We start from the raw sequence: 19,986 nt of genomic DNA on the forward strand, positions 1-19,986 counted from the left end.
TATTTATTTCAAAACCCCCTTCCCCTCCCCCTTTTCTGATGAAGGGTCTCGGCCCGAAACGTCAGCCTCTCTGCTCCTATGATGCTGCTTGGCCTGCTGTGTTCATCCAGCCCTGCACCTTGTTGTCTCGGATTCTCCAGCATCTGCAGTTCCTACTATCTCCGAGAATAAAAGAGTGTTGTCATTACTCCAGTTTTGGAAGAGCATGGATTTTGTTGCTGTGGGCTGTGTGTTTCTTCACAGGAGAAAGTCCAGCGCAGGGAATGACTCAGATTCAGCAAAAGGCGTTTCAATCCCTGATCTCTCAATTAGTCTTCATGCGTTTGCATGGCACTACCTGAAGTGTGAGGCACCGCTGATCTACACCATGTGCACTGGAGCCAAGCAAATTTCACTGGGTCTGGTAGAAATAGATATTAACTGTTCCTCTGTTTGTTTAGGTGGATCCTGGTGCAGCAGACAAAGAACAAAGCAGGGGTAAGTTTTGGTGTCTGTATTCCAGGAGCAAGGATATTTGTGAGTGCGGTGAGTCACATGGTCTCCAGAAGGTGGAAGGTCCTTATTTGGGATGAAGGGAAATTCCAATGGAGCAGCTTCTCCCAAAGTGCACATTCTTGATTGAATTAGGATGTTGAATGTTATCTAGTTAACCAGTCATCGGACCAGACCCAAGCCCATTTCCATTCATGCTCATTTATCTGCCTCATTTGGTTCTCTTTCCCTTTATTCGAATCCCCATCTCTTCCAGCTTCATCTCAGTTTTTCTTCTCAAACTCACTGACCACTGCATTCAGTCATGCCTCACACTCTTCCTCCCTCACTCATCACCACACTCTCCATCACCGTTTCACTCACTCACCCTCAGACACACTCACCCATTCACTCCCACATTTCCTCACACAGTCACCGCCTCACAAATTCATCCCTTCTCTCACTCACTCACTTATACATTCACCTCCTCGCACTCTTCCTTCCTCACATCTTCATTCTTCACAAAGTCATTGCATCACACACTTAATCCTTCATGCAGTCAATTCCTAAATTAAACACCTTAATCTGAATGGTGGGAGGAAGGGATCATGTGAGAAGAAAAGTGATAAATGAAATGAAACCAGTGAAGTAATAGACAAGATCGTGACCAGGATAATGATAAACAGCATGTGACAGGAAATGACAGACCATGTAAACTTTTGAGAGCACTGACAGGTAACTTCAGAGATTACAACGTAATAAAAAGGCATAGTCCATAATATTCAGAAAATCATGGATCAATTGTTAGCACAGATAGAAATGAACATGTCAGAGCTAATAGCCATTACAGAGACATGGTTGCAAGGTGAGCAGAGCTCGGTAATAAATTTTGGGCAATATTTGACATTCAAAAAGACAGGAGGCTAGGAAAAGGAGGTGGGGTAGATCTGTTAATTAAGCATGTTATTAGTATTGTAGTAAGAATGGAGATTTGCATCTAATTCCATTCTTATTTCATTTCCACTCTATATTTAACTGCCTTAATGTCAGGAAATACTCCACAGTATCAGCCCTGAACCCTAGCTTTTACTCAGCTTGTATCTGTGGGCCTTGGGCCTCCATCAATTCCAGATTTACAAACATAAGAACATACAAAATGGGAGCAGAACTAGGCCATGTGGTCCTGTAAGCCTGCTCCACTATACAATAAGACATCGGCTGATTTGTTTGTTTTTTGAATTCCTCATTCCCACATTCCTGTGATAACCCTTGATTCTCTACCTAAAAAGAATCTATCGACCTCCACTCCAAAAATATTATGTGACCACGCCTTCATCACCTTCGAATTTTGAGAATTCCAAATTTGCACAACCTCTGTACTGAAAGGGTGACTCCTAATTTTGAAACCATGAGCCCTGGCTCTGTTCTGATTCACAAGAAGAAACGTGCTTTCCATGTCAATCGCTAATTCATTAGTTTATATTTAGTACAACCAACACCTCCCAATAGGTTTTTGCACTGCCAGTAAACTTTATAATGCTGATAAAACTTAGTCTCTTACAGCAAATTCCTTCACCAAATACCCCACTTGGCGCACTTCTGCAGTATCCCTCCTTCCCCTCTGCACCCGACTCCCACTCCAAACCAAATTCCCGATATGCGTAATCAGCCACTGTCTCACTCAGCAGAAGTCTCACTGTCCTGTTTGTTCATGAACAGGGATCTGGATTCTTATCATCTTCCTTGTTCCTTTGAAAGGCTCCCTCTACAGATGTCCATAGTCTGTACTCAAACTATGCCTGAGAGTGTAGCAATGTTCAGACCCTGCAGACGGAGCTGTTTGTTGTCACCGGGTTTCACGAGCAGTATGTTTTTTATTTCAGGGTCGGCCGCCAGTCGCACGAGGAAGAGTACAAGGAAGCTGACACCGTATGCCCACCTCACTGTGAAGAAACTGATTAAAACTCCTTCTGGTAAGTTCCATCCTGTATTCCTGAGGAAGAACCGGGAATTGTCGCTTGCCTCCCACGGCCACACCAGGCGTTACTTCATGTTTGCTACGAGGAATCCTGCCAACTTCTTCAAGCTGCTCTATGCCTTTCTAATTCCATTGCACCCTGAGTGGGAAGGCCTAGGGACTGGGATTCATCAGCTGTATCCATCACACTCTTCTGTCACCCTCAACCAAACAACCTATTCTCCCCCATCTACAATATTCCACAAGGAAGTGCTCAAAAGGGGCAGAAAGGCACAAAACATTTCTAACACTTGCAACAATCCTTCTCTATGATTGATGGGGTACTAAATCATGAGGAGGATAGCCTTGGATTACAGGAGGATATAGACAGGCTGGCCAGATGGGCTGATCAGTGGCAAATGGAATTCAATCCGGATAAATGCGAGGTGTTACACTTGGGCAAAACAACCAAGGTAAGGGAATACATGGTGAATGGTAGGACCATGGGAATCTCAGAGGATCAAAGAGACCTTGGCATGCATGCAGACCAGCCGCTTAAGTTGTCAGAACAGATGAATAAAGTGGTTAAATGGGATACTTGCCTTTATTGTAAAGGCATAGAGTTTAAGAGCAGGGAGGCTATCCTGGAACTGTATAAAATGTTGATCAGGTCACAGCTATAGAGTATTGTGTGCTGTTCTGGAATCCATATTGTTGGAGCGATGTGAGCATTGGAGAGGGTGCAGAGGAGATTTACCATGATTTAGCCTAGGCTGCAATGTTTCAGTTATGAAGAGAGATTGGACAGATTGGGGCTGTTTTCCTGAGAGTAGAGGAGATTCAGAGGGGATATGATTGAGATGTGTAAAATTATGAGGGGCATAGATAGGGTAGGCAGGGAAAACTGTCTCCCCTTGGTGGAGGGATCAATAGCCAGGGGACATAGATTTAAGGTAAGGGCAGAAAGTTAGGGTTAAAGCTTTTTCATCCAGAAGGTAATGAAAATCTGGAACTCACTGTCTGTAGGGATGGTAGAAGTGAATACCCTCATAATATTAAAGAAGTATTTAGATGTGCAGTTGTGATGCCAAGGCAAAAAAGACAATGGGCTAATTTCTGGAAAATGGGATTATAATAGTTAGGTGTTGTTTTTGAATGGCGAAAGGCCCATTTCTATGCTGTGGATCTCTATGACTGTGACTTTATAAGTTGGGGAGGTTATGTTTCAGTTTTAGAAGCCGCTGGTGAGACTGTATCTGGAGTACTGTGTGTAGTACTGGACATCTTATGTAAGGAAGGAGTAAATGCATTGGAAGCAGTTCAGAGATGGTTTATCAAGCCTGAGACCTGGAATGGTTGGGTTATCTTACAAGAAAAAGCTGGACAGGCTATGTTTATATCTGCTAGAGTTTACAAGAGTGAGTGGTGATTTGATTGAAACATGTATAATCCTTGTGTGGGAGGAGAAGGGGGTGATGGGATGGATGTTGTTATGATCCCAGCTGCCGTTAATACTAGACAAGTCAGAGGCACAGTCAAACCTGGCTTGTTAGATCCAAAACTTTTCCTTCATTTTTAATCACAGATATACTGTCATAAAGTACGATGGAGTACAATGTTGATAAGTGTGAGGTCATCCATTTTGGTAGGAATAACAGCAAAATAGACTATGTTTTAAATGGTAAAAAATTGCAGCACACTGCTATGCAGAGGGACTTGGGTGTCCTCGTGCATGAATTGCTGAAGGTGGGATTGCAGGTGCAGCAGGTAATTAAAAAGGCAAATGGAATTTTGTCTGCCATTGCTAGAGGGATGGAGTTTAAAAACAGGGAGGCTATGCTGCAGATGTGTAGGGTCCTGGTGAGGCCGCACCTGGAGTAGTGTGTGCAGTTTTGGTCTCCTTACTTGAGAAGAGATATACTAGCACTGGAGGGGGTGCAGAGGAGATTCACTTGGTTGATTCCAGAGTTGAGAGGGTTGGATTATGAGGAGAGACTGAGTAGGCTGGGATTATACTCATTGGAATTCAGAAGAATAAGGGGAGATCTTATAGAAACATATAAGATTATGAAGGGAATAGATAAGGTAGAGGCAGGGAGGTTGTTTCTGCTAGCAGGTGAAACTAGGACTAGAGGGCATCGCCTCAAAATGAAGGGAAGCAGATGTAGGACTGAGGTCAGGAGGAACTTCTTCACCCAAAGGGTTGTGAATCTGTGGAATTTCCTGCCCAGTGAAGCAGTTGAAGCTACCTCGCTGAATGTTTTTAAGGCAAGGCTAGATAAATTTTTGAACAGTAAAGGAATTAAGGGTTATGGTGAGTGGGCGGGTAAGTGGAGCTGAGTCTCAAAAAGATCAGCCATGATCTTATTAAATGATGGGGCAGGATCGAGGGGCCAGATGGCCTATTCCTGCTCCTAGTTCTTATGTTGTTATGTTCTTATAAAAGGCTGTCAATGTGCTTTAACACCAGGAATAAAATGTTTATTACACAAGGCAAAAAAAAAAAACAGGTATGACCTATGTTATACTAGACAAAAAGGCTGGAAAGACTTCATTACAACACCAGAAACAAAATTCAAATTCACACTGTTCCTTTTATCTCAGCAATGTTCTTACAAACATGCAACCTCAAAAAAGAGTCACCGCTATCTCCACACTAAGGCTTCTTGTTCAGTGCTGGCAACATTGCAAACAGTTTTCTTTCACTACATTTCTGTACATTCAATGTCTGCCTTCATTCTGCATCTGGTATCTCTCCCTGACACCCTAAAACACACTACAAACTAAACTCACTATCACTTAGGTTAAATAAGTGGACAACACAATGGCAGGTGAGTATAATGTAGAGAAGTGTGAGTTTGTTACATGTGAACATACACACAAACATATGAAATACGTTCAGGCTTCTTTATGAGCATTTAAACCAATATAACACACATCATTTATATCAGCTTCCAATCTTATTAAATGTGCCAAACGAGGTGGATGTCACATGGAAATCAGAGCAAATACCTCGTTACTTCAGTTTGCTGCCTTCTTGTTGGACAGCAGACACCTTAGAGCACACTCCATGGGCACCAGACACACATCCATGGATATTGGCTTTGATTAAGCCCAACCTCTGTGAACCATCATAGCACAAGATCCACTTACAGGTCACTTCTGCACTACAAAGTCATTATTGTAATGTTGCAATAAGGCAACTGCACACTCAGGGACCCGTACCCAGCTCATGGACTAGACCAGACTGAATCTCCTCTCACTGTCTTCATGCTCACTTAGTCTAGCCTATCTGGATGCTTACAACATCTCTGCCTTACATTGTCTTGTCTTTTTGAGCTTTGCCCCTCAGCCAGAGATTCCAGGGTCACATTACTCCTGTCCAGGATAATGGAAATAGCCTTCACTCATGCATTATCAGCAGGATAATCAGCAGGAACTCAAGAGACGTCTCCGAAACCAGTCAGGGCCTGCTCAGGACGGCCAGTGGTAGATTGCTATCTACCTAAGCGGTGAAGTGCCATTGAGCAGCCCATTTCCCACCTTGACTCTTTCTGACCGACTGAGGGCTGTTTTTCTTCTGGAATAAAGAGAGGCAGGGATTACAGGAGATGAAAGTGGGTGACATAGCTGTTACTACTGGTGCAGGTGGGGAGGTGTCCCAGGTGAGTGAGTAGGCAGTGCAGGGATCACATAGGGTCAGTGGTGTTGGGGTTTGGGTTGGGTGACAGTGAACAAGGGAAGATGTTGCAGGCAATCCTGTCTCTCCTTGACCTTCTCCCTCCTCCACCTTCCCCTGACCTGACCGTCCAGCTCTTCGACCTTCCTTTCCTCCACCCTTCCCAATACTGCCAGTCTTTGACCGTCCATCTCCCTGACCCTCCCTCTCCCAAGAAGTGGGGGAACAGGAGATTTTTTTAACTATTTAATGTAATACGTGTGCCCCCCCCCCGCCTGGGCCAATATTTATTGCCCATCCCTTGAGAAGGTGATGGTTAGCTTCCTTCTTGAATTGCTGCAGTCCATGTACTGTAGATTGACTCTGAGGGAGGGAATTCCAGGATTTTGACCCAGCAACAATATATTTCTAAATCAGGATAGTGACTGGCTTGGAGAGGAACTTGTAGGTGGTGATGTTCCCATATGTCTGCTGTTATTTTCTTCTAGACGGAAACGGTCGTGGGTTTGGAAGGTGGTGTCGAAGGAGTCTTGGTGAGTCATTGGGAAGCATCTTGTGAGCATTTTCAGGATGGCAGTCTGCAACTATACAAGGCACTAGCTTGACCACTTCTAGAATCCTATGAATGGTTTCAGACCCCTTACTATGGAAAGATATACTGACATTGGAGGCAGTCCAGAAACAGCTCACTAAGTCGATTCTTGGTATAGAGGGACTGGATTATAAAGAAAGGTTGAGTAGTTTGAGCCTGTGTTCTTTGGAATTTAAAAGAATGAGAGGCAACCTTATTGAAACATGCACGATTTGTACAGACTGTGTAATGTGGACAGGTTGTTTCTCACTGTGGGAGAGTCTAGGAATAGACAGCATAATCTCAGAACAAAAGGTTAAGACAGAGATTTCTCAGGGGGTAGTGAATCTGTGGAATTCTTTTCTGTAGAGGGCTATTGTGGCTAAGTCATTAAGAATATTCATTAAGTTTATGTAGAGAGTTAGATATAGTCATAAATTCATACAGCATAGAAACAGACCCTTCGGTCCAACTCGTTCATGCCAACTAAGTTTTCCAAATTAAATGAGTCCCACTTGCCTGTGTTTGGCTCATGTCCCTCTAAACCTTTCCTATTCATGTACCTACCCAAAAATTTTTTATATATGGTAACCGTACCTGCACCTACCACTCTGGCAGTTCATTCCACTGTGAACCACCCTCTGTGCCTTAGGATTAAAGAGATCAAAGACTAGGGGAAGAAAGCAGCAGCAGGATACTGAGTTGGATGATCGGCCATGATTGTATTTAATGGTGGAGCAGACTGGAAGGGCCAAATGGCCCACACCTGATCCTATTTTTTATGTTTCTATATCCAAGTGCAAGGGAATCAAGGGTTATGAAGAAAATGCAGGAAAGTGGAAGTAAGGATTATCAGATCAGCCATCATTTCATTGAATGGCAGAGGAGATTTGATGGACTGAATGGTCTACCTCTACTCTTATGTTACTGGGCAGGTTATTGCAGAGCAGATGCTGCTTGATAGCACTGTTGATAACACTTTCCACCACTTTACTGATGATTGAGAGTAGACTGACAGGGCGGTAATTAGCTGGGTTAGATTTGTCCCGTTTTGCGGTGAATGGACATACCCGGGCAATTTTCCACATTGTCAGGTAGAGGCCAGTGTACTGGAACAGCTTAGCTATCAGCATGGTTAATCCTGGAACATTAGTTTTCAGTACTATTGCTCGAATTTTGTCAGGCCCTATTACTTTTCCTCTACCTAGCGCCTTCAACCATTTTTAAATATCACATGGAGTGAATTGATTTGGCTGAAGACTGGCATCTCTGTTGCTGGAGACCACCAGAGGAGGCCGAGATGGATCATCCATTCTGCACTTCGGCTGAAGATTGTTGTCTTAACTTTTGCACTAAAGTGCTGTCCTCCCTATATAAACGTAAGATCTTAGGAGCAGCAGTAGGCCACTTGGCCCCTCGAGACTGCTCCACCATTCAATACGTCCATGGCTGACCTGACTACTCCATATTCCTGCCTACATACTGTAACTTCCCACCTACTTGCTTATCAAAAATCTACTTGTGGCTTAAAAATATGCCAGACTTCTACTTCCATACTTTTTGAGTAGGCAAGTTCCAAAGACTAACAACGCTCATAGTAAAATATTTCTGTTTTAAATGGTTTGTGTTTTAAATGTTTTAAATTTCTATTTTATATTTTTAATGTTTTAAATTTCTCATTTCTGTTTTAAATGGTTGACCCTTTATTTATAAAGAGTGTCCCCTAGTTCTAAATTCTCCCACAAGAGGAAATATCCTCTCCAAGCCTACTCAATCATGACCCCCAAGTCAACTCTTAATCTTCTAAACTTCAGGAGATACAGCCTGTTCAAACTTCCCTCATAAGGCAATCCATTCATTCCGGGTATTAGTCTGGTAAACTGTCTCTGAACTGCACTATCGGATTTACATTCTTTCAAGTAAGGAGACCAATATTATCCCTAGTGGTGTCACCAATCACTTGAGTAACTGAAGCATAATCTCCCTACTATTGCAATTTCCATTGCAAAACAAAATAACATTCTATTAGATTTCCTGATTACTCATTTTACCTGCATACTAACCATGCACAAGGACACCTAAATTCTTCTGCATCTCAGTGCTCTGCTCCCTATCACCATTTAGATAATGTGCTTATATTTAATTCTTCTTGCCAAAATGGAAAATTTCACATTTTCCCTCATTATATTTGGCACATCTTTGCCCACTCCCTTTACCTATATATGACGATTGTAATAAAAGCAGAAAGTGCTGGAAAACTCAACAGTTCTGGCAGCATCTGTGGAGAAAGAAACAGTGTTAATGATTTGAGTTCAGTATTTTGTTTTTACATCTTTTGTAGCCTCCATGTGTCCTCTTCACAACCTATTCTCCTAGTTAACTTTGTGGTGTCATCAAATTTGTCAACCCTCTTTCCACCTAAGATATTTATATAAATTATAAACTGTTGAGCTCCCTGCACTGATCTCTGTGGCCCACCACTCATTAGATTTTACCAACCTGAAAAAGACCCATTATTGATTACTCTCCATTTCCTATTACCTAGCTGTGCCAAAATACTACTACTTACACCATGAGGTGTTATTTGCTGAAAAAAACTTTTGATGTGATACCTTGTCATATGTCTTCTGAAAATCTGGGTGCTGTATATCCACTGGATTCCCTTTATCCGCAGCATGTGTTACTTCCTCAGAGAACTCCAGAACAAATTGTTAAACATGATTTTCACTTCACAAATCATTGTTGGCTCTGCTTGATAACCTTGAGTTTAATTAAGTGCACTGTGGTAACGTTTTTAATATTGGCATCTGTCATAGGGAAAATGGCAGAAGCTAAATTAACTGGCTTCTCATTTTCTGCCTCCCGTTTTCCTGTTTTGTATATGAGTTACATTAGCTATCTTCCAATGCAGTAGAACCTTCTTCACTCAAAGGAGTTTGAGAAAATTAAAACCAATGCATCAACTATCTCTCTAGGCAATTCTTTTATGACCCCAGGATGAAGTCCAACAGGAACTGGGATTTGTCAGCTCCAACAATTGGCTCAATACCACTTTCCTGGTCTTTGTAATTTTCCTGAGTACCTCCCTTCTACTTTCTGATTTACAGCTATTTCTGGGACAGCACGGTGGCGCACAGTGGTTAGCACATACCATTCTCGGGCAGCTATCTGGTGGAGTTTGCACATGCTCCCTGTGTCTGCGTAGGCTTCTTCCCACAGTCCAAAGATGTGCAGGTTAGGTGGATTAGCCATGGGGAATGCAGGGTTACAGCGATGGGGTGGGGGTAGGTGTGGACAGGATGTTCTTTGAATGATCGGTGTGGACTCAGTGGGTTGAGTGGTCTGCTTCCTCACTGTAGGGATTGTATGATTCTATGAAAGTTAATTATATCCTTTACACTACATTGGGGGTCAGTTACCTTAGTTGCTGGATGGCTGGTTTGTGATGTAGAGTGGCATCAGCAGCATGGATTTAGTTCCTGCATTGGCTAAAGTTACCATGAAGGACTCTCCATCTCAACCTCTCCCCTTGCCTGAGGTGTGGTGACCCTCAGGTTAAACCACCACTAGTTGTCTCTCTCTCTCTCTAATGAGAAAGCAGTCATAGAGTCATATAGCATAGAAACAGACCCTTCAGTCTAACCAGTCCATTCTGAACATAATCCCAAACTAATCTACCCTCACCTGCCTGCTCCTGACCCTCCAAACCTTTCCTATTCATGTACTTATCAAATGTCTTTTAAATGTTGTAATTGTACCCACATCCACCACTTCCTCAGGAAGTTCATTCCACACACGAACCATCCTCTGTGTAAATAATTTGCTCTTCATGTCTTTTTTTTAAATCTCTCTCCTTTCACCTTAAAAATGTGCCCCTTAGTCTTGAAATTGCCCCATCTTAGGTAAAAGACACCTACCATTAACCTTATCTATACTCCTCATGACTTCATAAATTTCTGTCAAGTTGCCCCTCAACTCCTATGCTCCAGTGATAATAGTCTCTGCCTATCCAGCCTTTCTTTTTAACTCAAACCTTCTATACCTGGCAACATCCCAGTAAATCTTTTCTGAACCCTCTCCAGCTTAATAATATCCTTCATATAACTGGGCGACCAGAACTGGAGACAGTGTTCCAGAAGAGGCCTCACCAGTGTCTTGTACAACCTCAACATGACTTCCCAAGTCCTATCCTCAAAGGACTGAGCAATGAAAGCAAGCATGCTAAAAGTCTTTTTAACCACCCTGTTTATATGTGATGCTAACTTCAAAGAATTATGTACCTGAACCTCTAGATTCCTCTGTTTTTAGACTACATTGTTGAGAATGGGTATATTTGCAGGGCTTTCCTGTCCTCTCACTGCATTCTGTCTATTTGCCAGAGCTCAGATACATCACTCACTCCCACTGTTTTCTTTGCTGGTGATTTTAATGACTCACATTACTTTGACACAATGGCAGAACTTGTTCCCATAATACATTGCTCACAAATTCGCTGCTGAAATTAATTTTGTCACTTCGATTGAATTATATTCTGAATTGTAAACAATGAAAATCACCCTGAGGAATGCTGTGTTCAACCAAACCCCTCCATGATGACATGCTCACAACTCCACTTGCTCATTGAGAGCCACACATATTACTGAATCTTCCAAGGAGGGCCATTCATAGTTAGGATGCTGCTCTGCTTCATTTTCTTTATCTTCCCCTGGAGGATTCTGCCCCAAATTACTAATTCAAGCCCCTGACGACATGCAGAAGGATAACTGTTCAGGAAGCTTGCTGATTTGATTGGCAGACAGATAGGTGAAGGGTAAGGGTGACAGGTGAGGAGGAGGGTAGTGAGAAAGGGTGGATCATATGGAGGGGCTAGTTGTGTGGATGCTGGGTGCAATCAAATCAAGGCTGTTGGGTGTGTATCTGGTGGAGTTGGTTTGGGAGGGAAGGGGTGTCAGGTCCGTGTGGGCTGTCAGGCCGGGGGAGTTGTGTCAGTTCGGGGAGTGGTGGGGATGTGTGATTGGGGGTCTTAAAGTTAATGGGGTGTCAGACCAGGTTAGGAGATGCTGTGGGGGAGACGGGGTGATGTTGATTCAGAGTGGGTGGGAAGGTTTTGGAAGGTGCATGGAGGCGAGGTAGTCGTGGTGAGTCGGGCAGGGATGAGGGAATGGGTTGGAAGTTCAGTTTAATAGTTAGCCATGAGTTAGAGCATGTTTCACTCCGATTATGGTTCCTCAGTTAGCGAGTCAGGCCCCTGTAAAGTCTGCAGCTCAGAGGTGCTGATGAAGGGTCTAGGCCCAAAATGTCGGCCTTCCTGCTCCTATGATGCTGCTTTGCCTGCTGCTCTACACCTTGTTAGCTCAGAGGTGGGACTTGTTGGCAGATGAACTGATAGAGGTGGCAGGGCAGCAGATAGAGGCACACCATTCTGTTCACTGAGCTCTCTCTGATCACATGCATTGTCTCTCCATTCAGATCTCGAGGCCAGACTTCCAGGATTGAAAGGGAAACTCATCACTTCTTGGGAGGAGAAGTTGGGAGTGGCACATGTGAGAGAGATGCGCTATAGTGAGGGGGCCTTGGAAATCAAGCGCCAAGGTCTATACTACATTTATTCCCAGATTTTATTCCGTTACCATGCAGATTATCCCATGAGCACAAGAGAGTATCAGCTGGTTCAATATGTCTATAGGAAAATGGCCAAATACCCAAAGCCAACTTTGCTTCTGAGAGGTTCCAGCACTTGGTGCTCAGGGAACCACAACTTGTATTCGGTCTATCAAGGAGGTGTGTTCACCCTGAACAGTGGTGACAAACTCTTTGTGACTGTGTCAAATCTAACGCTGGTAGATGCTGATGAAGCATCCAGTTACCTGGGAGCATTCAAACTAGATTAAATGAAGTTTATATCAATATGGTTTTTAATTCCCTGTCTCTAAATATGAAAAGTGAATATCAACAATTTAAAAAAAGAAACAATTGTGTTTAGATGGCCTGTTGTGACACACGTGCAGAGCAGGTGGAGCTTGAAATTGGACCTTCTACCTAAGGCTGGGACTCCCTACTTAATGCTGAACAAGTAAATTCTCATACTGTTAAGTTCTTCGAGTTAGGTCATTGCTCTGCTTCAATAGGGAGAGTAAGTAGAGGCTATCAATCATGTAAATATACCCAAAATAAACTATTTCAGATTGCCCATGGGCAATTGACAATGGTTGGATGTTAATTTTGATGGATTCCAGACCTGTAAATAATGAACAGATCATTAGGTTTGAGGGCCAGAGCCAATGTGAAGTTATAACAGACCTCTCAGGACCAGACACAGACCAGAACTGCTGTTAGCAATGGGACATAATAAGCCCCCCTCTTTTAAGCAGCAAAGAAAATGAGTGAAATAGAAACGGAAAGTGCTGGAGAAACTCAGCAGTGCTGGGAGTGTCTGTGCAGAGAAAACAGATTTAACGTTTTGAATCCAGTATGGCTTTTCTTGAGAACTGAAAGGAGCTGGAAAATGATAAGTTTGTGTTAAATGATAAGGTTCAACCTTTGACTGAAATGGAGATGTGCCTGTGACACCTTTTAACATGCCACCCCTGTGTACGTCTTTTAAAATGATCAATACATCTGCAATCTGAAATAGACCCAATTCCAACCTCGATCCAGCCTGAGTTAGCTCATTTCCAATTCAGTGTTCACCCTTGTCTCACGTCTTGTGCATTGAACATTCCCAAGCCTGGTTCCCCAACACCGTTCCACCCCCCCAACACACACACACACACACACACACACACACACACACACACACACACAGAGCACAGTAGGTGGAGAGAGAGATAATTCAAGTCGCCGATCTGACAAATCCCAAATTCTGAGATTCCTTGAAAGAAAGATCTTGTCATATGGACACTGAAAATTGACGATGACAATGTTGGAGTCACGATATTGAGCTATCTGACCCTGACTGAAGCCATCAGGCAACTGAGGAGGCCTACATTTTTGGCTGATTGTCAACGTCTCCGCTCATTAACTTTTAAGATTGGGATTGACTGCTGATTGAAGGGACTTGTGAATAAGAGAGACACAAACAGAAAACAACTTGTGTAAAGGATTAAACAGCCATCATATATTCCTTTGCCTGAATGACATGCTTGTGTGTCATTGATTGAGCCAACCAGGAGTTATACAGTCGACTGCTCAGCCATCTGTTCATAAGACGACTCCAGCAGTGTTCCATGGCAGTCTTGTGGGTCAGGCACTTTTGTTTCAATATTGTCCTTTAATCTGATGGAACTAGCAAAGCTGAATTCTGGGCAATTTAAATCACGACTCCAAACTGTTGCCAGAGTGTGGCCATAAGATTGCTGATTCCCTTTGAGAAAAGGATTCAGGATGGGCACTATGACCCCATGGACACTATGATTGACCAGGTATGTGAAGTAATTCCTGAGCAATGCTAGTCAGTGAGGAAACAATCAGGAGCCCAGTCTTACTAATCCAGCTGAAGCATTGCAGTTCAGGAGATGGTCCAAATGAAGCTTCCTCTGACACATGCTAAGTCCAGAGGGAGGACCTGTGTACCAAAGCCACAAACAAGTGATGTGATGAATGATTACTTAGCATAGACAAAAGCTGTATCAGAATGTTTGGGTCACCATTTCAAAGGATTGAGCACCACTCAAGCATTTCCCATCATACTCATCCTGACCCCTGTCTTCTTGATATTCATTACCAATAAGCAAAACTGTTTGTCCAGTCCTGTCTTGAGATGCAATTAGCCCAATGCCTCTCAAAGACTTTTCTTCATAGAAAATGGTGACACAAGAAGACCAGTATCCATTTGTTAGGAGTTCTATGTCCTTCTCAGTATTATTGAAAAGTGGAAAATGAGCTTGTTGTCATTATTCTGTAAATCTGTTTGAGGGAAGTCTGGATGTGATCTGACCAGATCTGTTTATATTTGAACTTTATTTCACAATCTGCCATTCACTTTGAATTTCAGGAGTACTGAAAGACTTGTTGTAAAATGTAATAAACTGTCCTTTTGAATCTGTTTTAAATAAAGATTTTGAGCATATTGTTTTGCATCAACACAGATCGGCACCTTTCAAATTAGAGAAGAGGGTGCAGATTGCTTGGAAAAATATGCACTCAACAACAACAGCAAGGAGAATGTTATGGGGATCAAAGTATCCAGTGTTTACAGTGAAAATGGTCAGAAGAACACATGACACCAGGTTATAGTCCAACAGGTTTATTTGAAATCACGTCACCTGAGGAAAGGGCAGCACTCTGAAAGCTTGTGATTTCAAATAAACCTGTTGCATTACAACCTGGTGTTGTGTGACGTCTGACCTTGTCCACCCCAATCCAACACCAGCACCTCCATATCATGAATGAAGATGGTATGGATTCAGAAACTCACCTTGGAGTCACCAGATTGCTGGCGAGTCAGAGACAGAAGATGAAATATTCAAATCTGGTCTGTGTTTTTTGAAGAATTATATTTCAAGTTTCAAGGAGTAAGATCCCAGTCTTGTTTAATTCTGCAGGCTGCTGGCATGGAGCTCATATGAGTTCCCTTATACATTACATGCTTATCTAGGTGCTGTGAGGGAAAAGGTTCCCTACAAAATCACACACTTCAGTTCCTACTCTGATATGTAACGATAATAATGATATATATCAGAGAGATGAAATCAGGTGTTAGAATTTCCCACTGAATCTGTTGATAATGGGTGCAGTTCTCCAAATATTTAATGGGGTTAAATTTCTGCTTATCCAGTACTGGATTTTTCAGATAAGTAGAGTGACAAATTGGAGGCAGAGGCCAAAGTTGGAGTGTAATCAACTCGGGAGTTGACAGTGTACATGCAAAACTTAATGTGGCATCACCAAAGTGGAAGCATATAGATTGGAAGCAGTCAGGATAAAGGGCTGATCCTGAAGAATACCAGACGGAATGGTGCAGGATCAGGAAGAGTAGGCATTGCAGGTTGAAGTAGACTCATGTTGGACTTGAAATGTTAATTCTGTTTCTCTTCCCACAAGGGTGGCATGGTGGCTTAATGGTTAGCACTGCTGCCTCAGCGCCAGGGACCTAGGTTCGAATCTAGCCTTGGGTGACTGTCTGTGTGCAGTTTGCACATTCTCCTCATGTCTGTGTGAGTTGCTATGCTAAATTGCCCTATAGTGTCTAGAGATGTGCAGGCTGGGTGGGTTACCATGGGAAGTGCAGGGGAACTGGGTGGGATGCTCTTTAGAGTTTCAGTGTGGACTTGATGGGCCAAATAGCTTGCTTCCACACTGTAGGGATTCTTCCCTATGGAAGGATGCTGCCAGGCCTGCTAAGTTTCTCTAGCACTTTTTGTGATTCTACGGTTGATATCACAATGCAGTTTGTGGGAGTTCGCTGCGTGCAAATTATCTGTTCTGTTCTCTATCATGTTTGATTTTGGGATACCAGACACGAACAGCTTGTGGATAAGGCCATTTTAACTGAATCTTAATGAGAAAGAGGCTCTTGCCTTAAACTCGATGTGGCCTTTTGCACGCCAACAATGAGGTACAAGTTAATTTGGCATGATAGACATTGTATGAGGAGTCCTGTGACATGGGTCCGTGCTCCAAGAGATCTTGAGATTTTCTGCCTTATTCCCACTCAACTCTGTCTGAACATTATCACATTGGGTCGAGCTTTAAGCAGTCTCTCACCTTAACCCTTTCAGAACAATTACCTTACACAACACTCCCTACATCACAACAGTGACTACATTACAAAAACAGTGACAGTAAAGCAAAATGGAAAGTCCAAAGATGGTGCCATATATAAAAGTATAAAACTTCTTTTTCTTAATGGTGTTCACCTTTTCACACAGTTTTGTCAACATGCACCCACGAGGAACCCTGACGTAAGCTATCTGTACAAGCTCTTTGGGATCAGGTGAATCCATAGAGTGTGAAGGCAATAGGAGAATACTTAAGAGGAAAATCAAGAGGGCAAAAAGGGGATATGAAATAGCTTTGGCAAATAGGGTCAAGGAGAATCCAAAGCAATTCAACAAAGGGCAAAAGAGTAACTAGGGAGAGAATTGGGCCCCTCAAAGATCAACAGGTTCATCTGTGTGTGGAACCACAAGAGATGAGTGAGATACAAAAATGAATATTTCACATCAGTATTTACCATGAGAAGGACATGCAAGCTAAGGAACATAGTGATGTCTTGAAAAGTGTCCATATTACAGAAGACAAGGAGGTCTTAAATGCATAAAGGTAGATAAATCCCGAGGAACTGATCAGGTGTATCCCAGAACTCTGTGGGAAGCTAGCAAGGAGACTGCTGGGCCCCTTGCTGACGTGTTTGTATCATTGACAGCCATGGGTGAAGTGCTAAAAAACCAGAGGGTGGCTAATGTGTGCCGTTATTTAGAATCATAGAATCCCTGCAGCGTGGAAGCAGGCCATTTGGCCCATCGAGTCCACACAGACCCTCTGAAGAGCATCCCAACTCCCTATCCCTGTAACTCTGCATTTCCCATGGCCAACTCACCAAACCTACACATTCCCAGACACTATGGACAATTTAGCATGGCCAATCCACCTAACCTACACACCTTTCGACTGTGGGAGGAAACCCACGCAGACGTGGGAAGAATGTGCAAACTCCATGCCCAAGGGTGGAATCAAACCTGGGTCCTTGGTGCCACTGAGCTAGTGAGCTGCCCCATTTAAGAAAGGTGGTAAGGAAAAGCCAGGGAACTATAGACCAGTGAGCTTGCCATTAGTGGTGTGTAAGTTGTTGGAGCGGATTTTGAGGGAAAGGCAAAGACTGATTTGGTGTTGTCAACATGACTTTGTGGGAAATCATGTCTCACTATCTTGATTGAGTTTTATGAAGAGGTAACAAAGATTGTGGAAGGCAGAGCACTAGACATTATCTATATGGATGTCAGCAGGCCATTTGACAAGGTTCTGCATGGTAGACTGGTTAGCAAGGTTAGATCACATGGAATCAGGAGAGCTAGCTAATTGTACACAAAATTGGCTTGAAGGTAGGAGGCAGAGGGTGATGGTAGATAGTTACTTTTCAGACTGGAGGCCTGTGACCAACACTGGGCTGCAAGGATCGATGCTGGGTCCACTGTTTTTTATCATTTATATAAATGATTTGGATATGATTACAGAAGGTATGGTTAGTAAGTTTGCAGATGACACCAAAATTGGTGGTCTCATGGACAGTGATGAACAATATCTCAGAGTACAATGGGACCTTGATCAGATGGGCTAATAAGCTGAGGAGTGGCAGGTGGAGTTTAGATAAATGTGAGGTGTTGTATTTTGGTAAGACAAATCAGGACAAGACTTATACACTTAATGGTAAGACCCTGGGGCGTGTTGCTGAATGAAAAGACCTAGCACCTAGGTGCATAGTTCCTTGAAAGTAGAGTTGCAGGTGGACAGGGTGGTGAAGAAGTGTTTGGTACATTTGCCTTCATTGGTCATAACTGAGTATAGATGTTGTGATGTCATGTTGCGGCTTTACAGGATATTGGTGAGGCCATTTTTGGAATACTGTGTTCAGTTCTAGACTACCTGCTATAGGAAAGATGTTAAACTTGAAAGGGTTCAGAAAAGATTTACAAGGATGTTACTGGGTTGAAGGGTTTGAGCTATAGGGAGAGGCTGATTAGGCTATCTTTTCTGGAGTCAGAAGCTGAGGTTTATAAAATGATGAGAGACATGGGTAGGGTGAGTAGCCGAGGTTCTTTTCCCAGGGTAGGAGAGTCCAAAACTAGAGGGCATGTGTTTAAAGTGAGAGGGGAAAAAAATTAAAAGGGACCTGAGGGACAACTTTTTCACCCAGTGGACTGTGAGCATATGGAACAAGCTGCCACAAAAAGTGGTGCAGGCTGGCACAATTACAACATTTAAAAGGTACATGAATAAGAAAGGTTTAGAGCGAATTGGGTCAAATGCTGGCAAATGGGAGTAGATCTATTTAGGAAATCTGGTCAGCACAGACGAGTTGGGCTAAAGGGTCTGTTTCCATGCTGTATCATTCAATGACTTTATTGCTTTTCATTCTTCTGTCTGGTCGGATGAAGATGGTATGGTGTTGGTGGTAAGCGTGCTGTTCAGTCAGTGTGCAGGAACATTTCAGGAAAGAATGTCAATGCCCATCATTAGTTCTTCTTTATTCATTCACAAGGTGTGGATGATCCAGCATTTAGTGACCCATCCGTAGTACATTCAAATAGTTAGTGTTGTCATGGGATTCCTGTTCGGTCCAACAACAAACCTGCGACATACAGAACCGGTTGTGGGGAGGAGGCACTGGAGGCCCAATGAATGGCTGACAACCATGACATGCATGGTTTCTTCTGTGCTGTCAAGACCATAAATGGACCAAACAACCCAATCACCACTCCACTCCTGGCCAAGGATGGAGTGACTCTTTATCAATGATAAAGAACCCATCAAACAATGGTGGGGTAACATTTCAGACACCTCCTCAACCAGGGCTCTGTCATCATCCCAAGCATCCTTGAACGCCTCCCACAGCACGCTACATGCCATGAGCTCAGCAACAGCCCAGCCCTGCACGAAGTAGAGAAGGTCGTCCGCCAGCTTAAGAGGAACATGGCTGCCGGAGCAGACAGTATCCTCACTGAGTCATTGAGGTGTGAAGGCATACAGCTTCTGCTGCAGCTACACGCCTTTGTCAGCCTTATCTGGAAGGAGGAGAGCACAGCCGGAGAGCTCCGAGATGCCATGAGCATTTTCAAAAAAGGGAACAAGTCTGACCCTGGTAACTACAGGGGAATCTCCCTGCTGTCGACTGTTAGAAATGTCATTGCCAAGTTCCTCCTTGACTGTCTCCTCTCTGTGGCTGAGGAACTCCTCCCGGAATCGCAGTGCGGTTTCTGGCCACTGAGGGGCACAACAGACATGATTTTCACCGTGCGACAATTGAAAGGGAAATGCAGAGAAAAGAAACTACCTACCCTGTACATGATCTTCTTCGACCTTACAAAGGCCTTTGACACCGTCAGTGAGGAAGTATTGTAGATTGTCCTTCTCCACTTTGGCTGCACCATGAAGTTTGTCACCATCCTTCACCTGCTCCACGACAACATGGAAGTTGTGGTAACGACAAATGGCTCCACCACTGACACATTCTCTGTGTGGGCCGGAGTCACACAGGGCTGCGTCATCGCCCCGACACTGTTCTCAATCTGCCTCGCTGCAATGCTTCACCTCACTGCCAATGCTTCACCTCACCGCTAACAAGCTCCATGCTGGAGTGGAGCTAACTTA

General features: G+C 43.4%; 2 protein-coding genes across 3 annotated transcripts in view; one reads left to right on the forward strand and one right to left on the reverse strand.

Moving 5' to 3' along the window:
• The window catches only part of tnfsf11 (TNF superfamily member 11), a 39,139-nt gene extending 25,535 nt beyond the window's left edge, over positions 1-13,604 (forward strand). The window contains exons 2-5 of one of the 2 annotated variants that reach the window (XM_048602831.1): positions 441-477; positions 2,355-2,444; positions 6,596-6,640; positions 12,148-13,604. In XM_048602831.1, coding sequence (XP_048458788.1) covers positions 441-477; positions 2,355-2,444; positions 6,596-6,640; positions 12,148-12,569 — 594 coding nt within the window. In that variant the 3' untranslated portion in view covers positions 12,570-13,604. The remainder of the gene's footprint in view (positions 1-440; positions 478-2,354; positions 2,445-6,595; positions 6,641-12,147) is intronic. The other variant, XM_020536060.2, reaches the window with a different exon arrangement.
• epsti1 (epithelial stromal interaction 1) overlaps positions 5,665-19,986 on the reverse strand; it is an 85,532-nt gene continuing 71,210 nt past the window's right edge. The window contains exon 11 of the mRNA XM_048602829.1: positions 5,665-6,008. Within this exon, the coding sequence (XP_048458786.1) occupies positions 5,934-6,008 (75 nt within the window). The 3' untranslated portion in view covers positions 5,665-5,933. The remainder of the gene's footprint in view (positions 6,009-19,986) is intronic.

The sequence above is a fragment of the Rhincodon typus genome, chromosome 11 (genome assembly GCF_021869965.1).
Source record: "Rhincodon typus isolate 14 chromosome 11, sRhiTyp1.1, whole genome shotgun sequence".
NCBI classification, from domain to species: Eukaryota; Metazoa; Chordata; class Chondrichthyes; order Orectolobiformes; family Rhincodontidae; genus Rhincodon; species Rhincodon typus.